General features: G+C 31.3%; 2 protein-coding genes across 7 annotated transcripts in view; one reads left to right on the top strand and one right to left on the bottom strand.

Annotated features, from left to right (window-relative positions):
* The window catches only part of LOC106682553 (uncharacterized), a 21,948-nt gene extending 17,906 nt beyond the window's left edge, over positions 1-4,042 (top strand). Inside the window, exons 3-4 of the mRNA XM_067053542.1 lie at positions 2,240-2,407; positions 2,511-4,042. Coding sequence (XP_066909643.1) covers positions 2,240-2,407; positions 2,511-2,699 — 357 coding nt within the window. The 3' untranslated portion in view covers positions 2,700-4,042. The remainder of the gene's footprint in view (positions 1-2,239; positions 2,408-2,510) is intronic.
* A 3,186-nt stretch (positions 4,043-7,228) lies between these two features.
* The window catches only part of LOC106682544 (apoptotic chromatin condensation inducer in the nucleus), a 36,006-nt gene continuing 33,598 nt past the window's right edge, over positions 7,229-9,636 (bottom strand). For 5 of the 6 annotated variants that reach the window (XM_014423457.3, XM_014423453.3, XM_014423456.3 and 2 more), the window contains 2 exons: positions 9,406-9,518; positions 7,229-8,586 (listed from right to left, as the gene is read on the bottom strand). In XM_014423457.3, the coding sequence (XP_014278943.1) occupies positions 8,452-8,586; positions 9,406-9,518 (248 nt within the window). In that variant the 3' untranslated portion in view covers positions 7,229-8,451. The remainder of the gene's footprint in view (positions 8,587-9,405; positions 9,519-9,636) is intronic. The other variant, XR_001343431.3, reaches the window with a different exon arrangement.

Raw genomic sequence — 9,636 nt, 5'->3', positions numbered from 1 at the left:
TATGCTAGTGCAGTGTGGCACTAGTCCTTGAACTAGTTTTTTTAATTGATCCTTAGAGATTTTTTCTATAACTAAAATGTTTTTATTTTTCCTTAGATATTATTCTCATTAGAGACTTTAAGATAGTTAAATCGAGCTATATTTAAGCAATTTAAAAGCACCTGAAATTGAAAAATGGCGTGAAACCCTCCACTCCCACCTTTCGTGGTTGCGTGGAAGCTATCTGACTTTTCAAATTTTAGATATAGAAATAGAATTTAGAGGTTCGGGATTGATTTATTTTTGTGGCATGGGATGAATATCATTTTTTGGGGGGGGAGGGGGTAGATTTAATTTGAGGCCCATCTCGGATTTATATTTGGGGCTCAGGGCTGATTATTTTTTTGCTTGGGGCTGACACAGTATTAAGTTTATGGGGGAATATATAGAAATAATGTTTTCCCACCTATCGTCATTACATTTGGTAAGGTTGTCCGTTGGGACAGTTCAATGTCAAGGCGTATACATATGACAGTTAATGCGAATGACGGTTACTTGTACTATTAACCATGGGCGTAGGCAGGATTTCGACAAGGGGGGAGCAGACCTCAGCCCATTACACACAAATATATATATATATATATATATATATATATATATATATATATATATACTCCCAATAAATATTTTAAATGCTCCCCAACCATTTTACTTCAAATTCAATCATTATTTTAAAATTTTAATTAACTATAATCACAAAAAATTATTGTAAATGAATCTTGAAAATCGAGCATAAACTTGATTATTGGACATAAATACACACGATACACACAGTAAATATAAAATTATAAGAGGTGATAAAAGAGGTTTGCTATGAGAGCCTTCGAGGGTTGCTATCAGCCTTCTGGGATTGCTGGCAAAAATATTAACCACCCCTTCTACGATCGTTGCCTTCTTTGATTTATTTTCAACAAACATTCTGAGATTATTAAAATAGCTTCCTGCAAGTTATAATAGGAAGAATGGAATCTAAAAAAGGTTCCTTTTTATTCGTTTCGCTATTATTTTTTTAGATAAGAATATGATGAATAATTGTGCTAACACTTTTGCGGCAATAACTGAAACTGTACGATAGTTCACTCTTATACATGTGATAGTTAAAATGACAGCTGCTTCACTGAAATTATTTGAAAAATCAACTATCTCCTCAGAACTAGTGCGACAGTACAATCATGACTGTTACAATCATACATTTCCAGTCTAACGATTCTCCAAGTAAGGGTAAAGTGGCGGGTATTTTATTGTCGTGAGACTGGTCAGCACTGGAGCTAATGTACATCTCTACATCATTGGTAGGAATAGTAGTTTCCATATCTGCCTGATAATCATTCTGATTATTTGGAAAAAATGTTATTCTTTCAAAAACTATCTAGGGAACTATTGAACGTAAACGGAACTATTAGGGATCACATTTCAGAAAATTTACTCTACTTTAACTGATTTTCTGTTATTTTTTTTAGTATCTTACGTAGCTTTAAAGATATGGAGCCCGGAATGAAAAATTAATTTGTTATAACGTTTTAAACAGCCTCCATTTTTCATTCCCCCTGGTTGGGAGTCTTCAATTTTGATTAGAAACTATTTATAGTTTTCATTAAACTTATCAAAAATTGGGGTGAAATGACTTCCCCTGAGCTCTTGGACTACAAGTAGAATGTTAAATTGTGAGAATTATTTCATATTATCAGGATAATATATTGTAGGAAGATATTCTGGGTGGCGGTCAATAAAGGTATCAAAATAGTAAAAGAAAACTATTTATTTTTAACCAACGCTTCCAATCACTTTGCAGAGCTTCCTACTTGGCTTGTACTACTATCAGACATCCCTGCAAATTGGGGCGAAACTTTGTTTAACAATAAATAGTTTTCTTTTACTATTTTGATACCTTTAGTGACCGCCACCCGGACTATCTTCCTACAATCTACTTCATATGGTCACCTATCTTCTTCCTATCTGAATAATAACTTTATTTTAAATAGGAATCTTCATGCAAGAGTTTAGATTTCCAGTTAATCATAATTCTTATCACCTAATGAAACTTTTTATGACAAGATACTGGATAATTTAATAAATTCACATAGGCTTTTTTGTATTTATTTCTTCTAAATTAGACAATTTTTTTTATATTTAGTGTTTTGGTACTGTAGTAGATAATTATTTTGGTGGCTGAATTCGGTAATAAATGTTAATATTACAGAAGTACCATGTATGCCTTCCATTAGCAATGCATGAAATGGAGGAGCCGATGACTTTTCAATGCCTTGAAGGTAAGGCCTATGATGCTTTATCTGCCAGCTGTAGCTTTCTTACAAATAGTGAAGCATGTGTTAATAGACCAATACCAGAGTGCACAAAGAGACTGCAGGTTGGCTATCGTAACAACCTCCATCATTTAATTATAGATTACAAATCTCATCTTATACACTATATCATATCAATATTCAAGATTTTGCATGTAATAATTTCAGGTTGGAGTAGTACCGAGTAACCCTAACCTATATTATACTTGTGTGGAAAAAGATGGGACCATAGCTCCTGAATTGTGGAAATGTCACGGCACTAGCCGATTCAATGTTGAAACCATGTCTTGTCAAGGAGATAAGTCACATAAGGCAGGAACAAGATCTAAGAAACTACATAATTTTAGAAAAAGATAAGACAAAAGCAAAGCAATAAATAATTAAGTTAAAATAAAATCTACAATCTAATAAATATCATGTATATTATTCCAGTTGAAGAAATCCCCTTTACAGGTGAAGTGAAAAGGAGAGCAATTAATAAATGGAAGGTATTATTAAATATTACCGGGGGTGGCTCAGTAGGCAAGGTGCTGTGCTTCCTAATTCCAAGGACCCAGATTCAAATCTGGCTATAGCAGAAATTATTTATTGTTATTATAGCCATGAGTCAATCCTGTGAACGTGAGTCTAAGGACTCTGGTTCGAATCCGGCTACAGCAGATAATAATTTATTAGCACAGTGGCTGAGTCAACCCTGTGGGTTAAGGAACCCTCTGGTGACTACCCTGCCTCTATAAAGTAGATACCCTTGATTGGGGAAAAATTTGGCAGTTAAGAGTTAGTTATCTTGAATAAATCACATCCTTGCACAACTGTGGTTCAAGAAACAGTACTTCAATATAAGTACTTAACCCCTGACCCTTCATGGGTTGTAGCAATTATATTTTAATACAGGGCATAGGTGCTCCTTTCTGAGAATTTGAGTCAAATTATTAAAATTTCCCTGGCGAAATGTTTAAAAGCGCCTATTAATATATAACATAGTTCTTGGAAAACTAATATTGTAATATAATAATGAAACGAACAAGAATTGCTCCATGGTAGAATATAGATTTTATTTATTATATGCTATTAAATCTTTGCATGCACAAGCATTACACAATATAAATACTTTGTTCAGGTAAGCCCCTAATATATAATATAATCTGATTCAAATTGACGGTTTGTGTGAAATTTCTGCTAGGATCTCCAAGTAAAATTTATTAAATTATCACTAATATGTTTCCTAATCTTCATAATGATACAAAGAAATATCATTGTTCAAATTTAAATTTTCAATAGATCATATTCAGAGGTTGTCTTTAACAGGTGAGAACATTGATAAATACATTTATATTTTTCAGGATCATGTAGGGTTAATAGAGCCTAAGTTAGAAGAGTGGAATCTCTCAGAATCTTTTCCTGAAACATAAACTCCTAAATCATAGTACAGTTATAAAGGACTCTTGAAATATGGGTTAAAATTAGAACATGTTTCATTTCATATCTAGATATTTAGTGACACTTTCGATACTTGACAATATGAAGAATCCAGGCATGCTTATGACACATCAGGCATCGAGAACCACAGTATCCAGCTACACCTTAGATCACAGAAGATGTTTCACAATGGTCCTTTTTAGTAGTCTCCCCATATTGATGGCTGTAGCCATATAGTTTATTAGCCTTTCTGTATATCAATAAAGTGTTCATATATTCTAGTTCATTACGAGTGTCTTAAGTTTCATTATTTACATCTGAAGCTCCCATTGATCTTAAAATTTCATATAGAAAAAGTAGCAAATTTAGTAAGCCTTTTTGTTGGAACAATACATCTAAGAGTTATATGTTCCTAAAAAAATGTGTATATGTAAGAAATTGATAGTAGTGTTAAGTTAATGTGTAGTGGAAAAGTGGCAAGCGAAAGTGATATTGACTAAAATTAACGACTTGGGCAAAATATCCTCCCAAAAGTTTTTAAATTATTGGATCCAAGTTATAATTTATATTTAAGATTGTCCTTGAGGATGGCTCACCTTTGGAATTTTAAAGAAGTAATGGAGTGTTTTCAGACTTAGATACAATTTATTTTAATTAAACATTATCTACATCTTTAGCTTTCGTTAGTCTTAAAATTACACACTGAAAAGGTAGAAATTTTAGTGTGCCTTTTTGTTAGAACTGCACATCAGAGTAGTCAGTTGCTATAAAATGGGTACACTTGATTGAGGAAACATGGTGATTATGCACGATCCTGACCAAATCACCTCCTCGCACAACTGTTGGTCTAGAAACATCACTGCCTTACTCTACTCTTCATGGGTTTTTTTTTTTTTTTTAACTTCCTTATGAATTAAAGTATGTAGATGAACATTGGATAACTTTCTGTTGAGAAAAATTGTAAAAAAGTAAATTAATTTATCTGTTTAACCTTCCATTTAACTATAACATGTGAGCTCCAAGTTATCCTGTCTAATGTATATCCAACATAATGTAAATTGACCATGTGATGAATCAGGTTAATGTTGATATAAATTGGAAGATAAATGTCTCTTCAAAGAATAAATACTATATTACTCGCCAACAAGATAATTGTAATTTATATTAATATATAATTAACAAATTTATAATATTCACTTATTTAAGAAAAAGAAAGTTTCTCATAAGCTAAGTCACCAATCATATGTCCTGGACACCTGCATGGCAGCCTGTTCCTATTTCAAGAAACCTGATGCTATTTAACCAATTTTCAATAAAATATTTTAAGATTTTTTCTCAATATCTAGTAATTGATTGGAAATATAAGCGTATTAGTTTGAAAATAATCCTTTATTTATATTGTAGCAATTATTTACCAATTATTTTTTTTCAAAGTTTTTAGATGGACTGTAAATTGAATGGCAGAATTAGTAATATATATTTCAGAAAACATATCAAGTTACATCTCTTATTTTATTGTTTGGAATACATTTTTAATAGTTATTTCAAAATGTGCAAGCCAAAATAATATTCAATGTATTATATAGTATATATGTGTCCAATGAAATACATTTCTGTTTAAAACCAGATTAACTTTATTGTTAATATGTCTTATAAAGAAATTTAACATTCTATTAGCACAAATGGAGATGTAACTTCTAGAGGAGATATAACAACTTCCACAGATTTTACAAGTTTCTTTAACTTGCTTGAGAATAGACCACTGTCCTCTCACCTGATCTTATTTTCTTTTCTTTACTGCCACCTCCAGCATGCCAATATTGCCAGTTCATTCTCACAATTAAACATATTTTTGAAGATTGCCCTCATTATTTACAATCATTAAACAGAATAGAACTGACCCTAAATTTATCTAAAGCTCTCGCAGATGAGGAAGCTAAAGTTACATTGGTATTTAAATTTTTAAAAGCATATCGTCTCCTTTCTAAATTATAGCTCATCTTCGATTTTAATATATATATATTTTATTTGAATATTGTTTTTTCTTCTATTTATGTTGAAATCATGTGTGTATGTGGGTGCAGCTTTGTTATACCAACCCATAGGCGTTGATAATCAAAAGGTTTTACACCTTAAAACAAAAACTACCTCACACACTTCCAGAGGAGTTAGATTAGCTTGATCGTTTGAAAAATATCTAAGCAAATGTTTACAAAATGATTATTGGCACAAAGAGTATAAAAGCCACTAATGAAAATAATTATTGAAGAAATGAGAAATAATATACCTGAATTGGACTTGTGAAGAATCAGTAAGGCTAGAAATGAAGATCCTGAAGAGAAGGTAATAAGGAGCTTCAAACCATCCAAGTAACAGAATCCAATGAAATGATATATTGGACATTTAGTACCATTTTATCACCACCTTTGATGAAAAAATTAAATAATAAGGATGTTTATTCAAAGAGTAAGTCTGGTGAAACTAGTGAGGAATGCAATGTTTACAAATTTCCATACCACACACAAGTGGAGCAGTAAATGAAGTTGGTTAATGAGAGGTTTTTAAAAGTTGTCGGTCCAAAGACAAGAAATCGTTTTATTCGACCACTGCTCCTTTCAAGGCCAAGTTTTTCAAATAAATCATTTTTTAAATTTCCAAAAGATACTAAGGACAAATAAACAACATTATTTTCATAAGGTTTAAATGTTTACACAAACAGGAAAACTTTTCAAGCTTTAAAATTGGGTTTTCTAGGTTATTGCTCTACCAATAATTTGTTGAACAAGATCATTCTAAAATTTCTTTATATTTCTTACGCTCTTTGTGCCAACAACCGTTTTGTAGACTACTTAAGTATTACTAAGACTACGTAAGAACTTATTGAAAAATGTCTATTTTCATAAATCTTAGAAGCATGCTAATAAGGTATTAAAAGGAAAAATGTTTTAGTAAACATTTTACTTTTCTACCATAGCATCAGCCTTTCTAAAGTATAGTGTTTCAAAAGAAAAAAAATTTCAGCCACCTTAACATACTCTGTTTTGTATTATATGTAATGCTATACAATAGCCCGCAGTGGAAAATTCATAGATTTACTGTACCATGCCATACATGAGAGGTCATAGATGTACTATATTAAATAACAATACAAATATAAATAGGAACCATTGTCACAAAGGAGAAAGTACTAAATTATCCATGCTATGAGATGTTTAAATGAGAAACTCCAATAATAATGGCCAATAATTTTTTAGCAAGGTACTGAGAAAATGCATACTCTGACAAAAATAAAAATAAAACTTAAAAAAAATAATAATAAATTAAAATATGGAAGCATATTACAGTGACCAAGAAATGTGGGATATCGCAAATAGCAACATATGTAATAGCCTACCTAAAATTTAATAATAGTCAATATTACAAAATCAAACAAAAGGTAGTAGATAATAAAACAGGTGAAAATAATATAGACTGTTTTATAAATTTATTTTTAGATCTATATAAACAAATTAGTTTAATGAAAGTTTCAACTGAAATGTGTTATGCTGTGTTACAGTCATTGTAGACAGTAAAAAATAAAATAAATTCCTTATTCATGCAGAAATTAAAATTTTGTAAGTAAAAATTGAAAATTTCAGATATTTTAATCATAATGAGCATTTTCTGGAGACAAATATGATTATAAAATAATGAGAGTGAACATTTTAATACTTGAACACTTTTTCAACATCATTAGGCTTGAAAGGATTTTTCTTTTTTTGAATCAAGAGAAAATTATAATCTAAATAAAACTTTTTATTTTACATATTAAATGTGCATGTGAATAAATATATTCACAACGAATTCAAATATACAAAAGTCAATAAAGACACTATTTTACATTCCATCACTCATTGATGTCAGTCATGTTTTTCAGTGGCTTCAAAACATTTTTTAACAAAATGGTGCATTTATAAAAGAGTTTCTTCCTCAAGGTAAGCTCCTAAAGTATAAAGTTGTTTTCATGACGCCTCTAGCATTAGACTTCAAGTTGTCCTGGAATACAAATTGCTTTTATGGCCCTTCAATGCCATGTTTTATGACAACATTCTTCCCGATTAGATAAAATTGAGTACCAGCAGCCATTATAGAAGAAATGCCCACGAACTCTACCTCGTATCCTCACGTTAAATCAATCGGTGTGCGTGAATTAAGACGAACACAGGCAGATTCAATTGTGGAAATAGCAGCATCAATTGTGGCAGATCCAGCTGTCAGGCCAGAGCACGGCCTAATCTGTGCTACCTGTAAAGAAAACGCTCTAGAGCTGTAAAAAAACAACAACAATACTTACCATCTCTTGACAAGCCTAATAGTAGAGGAAACCTGTTTAACTCTTTTCTGATTACCCATGAAAACCCAGATATGATCACCCAAATATGATAGAAAAAAAAAAAAGGTGAAAAGAGTATTAAAAAAAAAAAACAGATATAACTAAACTACAAGCGTATTTGTTGAATGAGAAAAAGGAAAACAAGGGAAAATAGGGAATAAGGATAAGGGAGGCTCCGTTGTTTCGGCTTACCCGGCCTCATGTGGGGACCTAAACACACGGAGTAGTCACTCAGCTATCTAGCCCATAGAACAAGCAGCAATATCTTTCTCTCTAATACACCTCTTTTTTTCCTTTTCCTCCCATTCCAATTTCTTATTATTTCTTCCGCCTAGAATCCCTAGACTTCTCCCTATCTTTATCTCGCCTAGAATGATCAGATTTTCTTAATTCAGCTAGCCTTCTTTCATGCTCAGCCATATGCTGCCTTCGCATTTCCTCCTTGACTGCGATCTAAAATGAAAATGTATTATTTAAGTATGGTATTAACATCTATCATAATAATAATATTAAGATAAAAGAACTCTTTAGCTATACTAAAAATATATATATAAATTAGCTCTCCAATAGGACATGAATAGCCTGAAATAACCACTAATAATCCTAATGAATTTATAAAATATTTTAATACGCAAAAAATAACTTTTTTTTACTATCCTGAAAAGCTGACAAAATTGAAATAACTGATGTTGCCACTAAAGTGATGAATCATTAAAATAAAAATTGACAATTAATTAATTGACAAAAATTAAAAAAGACAATTTTTTTTTAAACAAAATCTTGATTGCTTATTGGGCTTAATGCCACTATGCACTCCAACCAGGGAGGAGGGATGAGTTATCCCACGGGTCACTAATGCTATCTAGCCACAATGAGAAGGTTGTGGTTTTTTTTGTGGATCTGTGATGAAATAACAGTAAACCGTCAGGGAACTGATTTATAATAAAATATAAACTAATACTAATTGTCTTGCGGTTTGTACTTTGTACAATTTTGTCTGCTTAAACAATATTGACCTGTACTTTTCAAGTCCTACAATTCTTTTAATAGTCATCCCCATTATGAAACAAAAATCATTAGTGTTTGTACTTTGCAGTTTGTATACTTGTGATTTATGAACTACTATTTTATTTCATTATGAAACAAAGCCGAGGTTGGATTTTTATTGCCACAGAAAATGTAGAAATAAAACCTCAATACACTCAGCCACTATATGCTCCCTGATTTTATATTTATCTCTAACATTATGTCACAATATTTTATAATTCTTACCTGAGCTGCAGTGAGGGGGAGCCAGTAAATACATGGTGTTGCTTTTGTTTTTCGGAATAGGTCATCTAAAAGCCTAGCAGGGGCATCGTTATCTCTTTTCTTGATTTTTCTTGCTACTCGACAAACAAATATGATTCATAAATAATTGGAAATTTTTTTTAAAATTATATGATAAATAAATAATATGATATTAATATAAATAATTATGAGAGATAGTTGACCGTGGATGAT

The sequence above is a fragment of the Halyomorpha halys genome, unplaced genomic scaffold (genome assembly GCF_000696795.3).
Source record: "Halyomorpha halys isolate HHAL.00 unplaced genomic scaffold, Hhal_1.1 Scaffold423.1, whole genome shotgun sequence".
NCBI classification, from domain to species: Eukaryota; Metazoa; Arthropoda; class Insecta; order Hemiptera; family Pentatomidae; genus Halyomorpha; species Halyomorpha halys.
The sequence above is the reverse complement of the archived record's forward strand: the minus strand, read 5'-3'. Positions and strand labels throughout refer to the sequence as shown.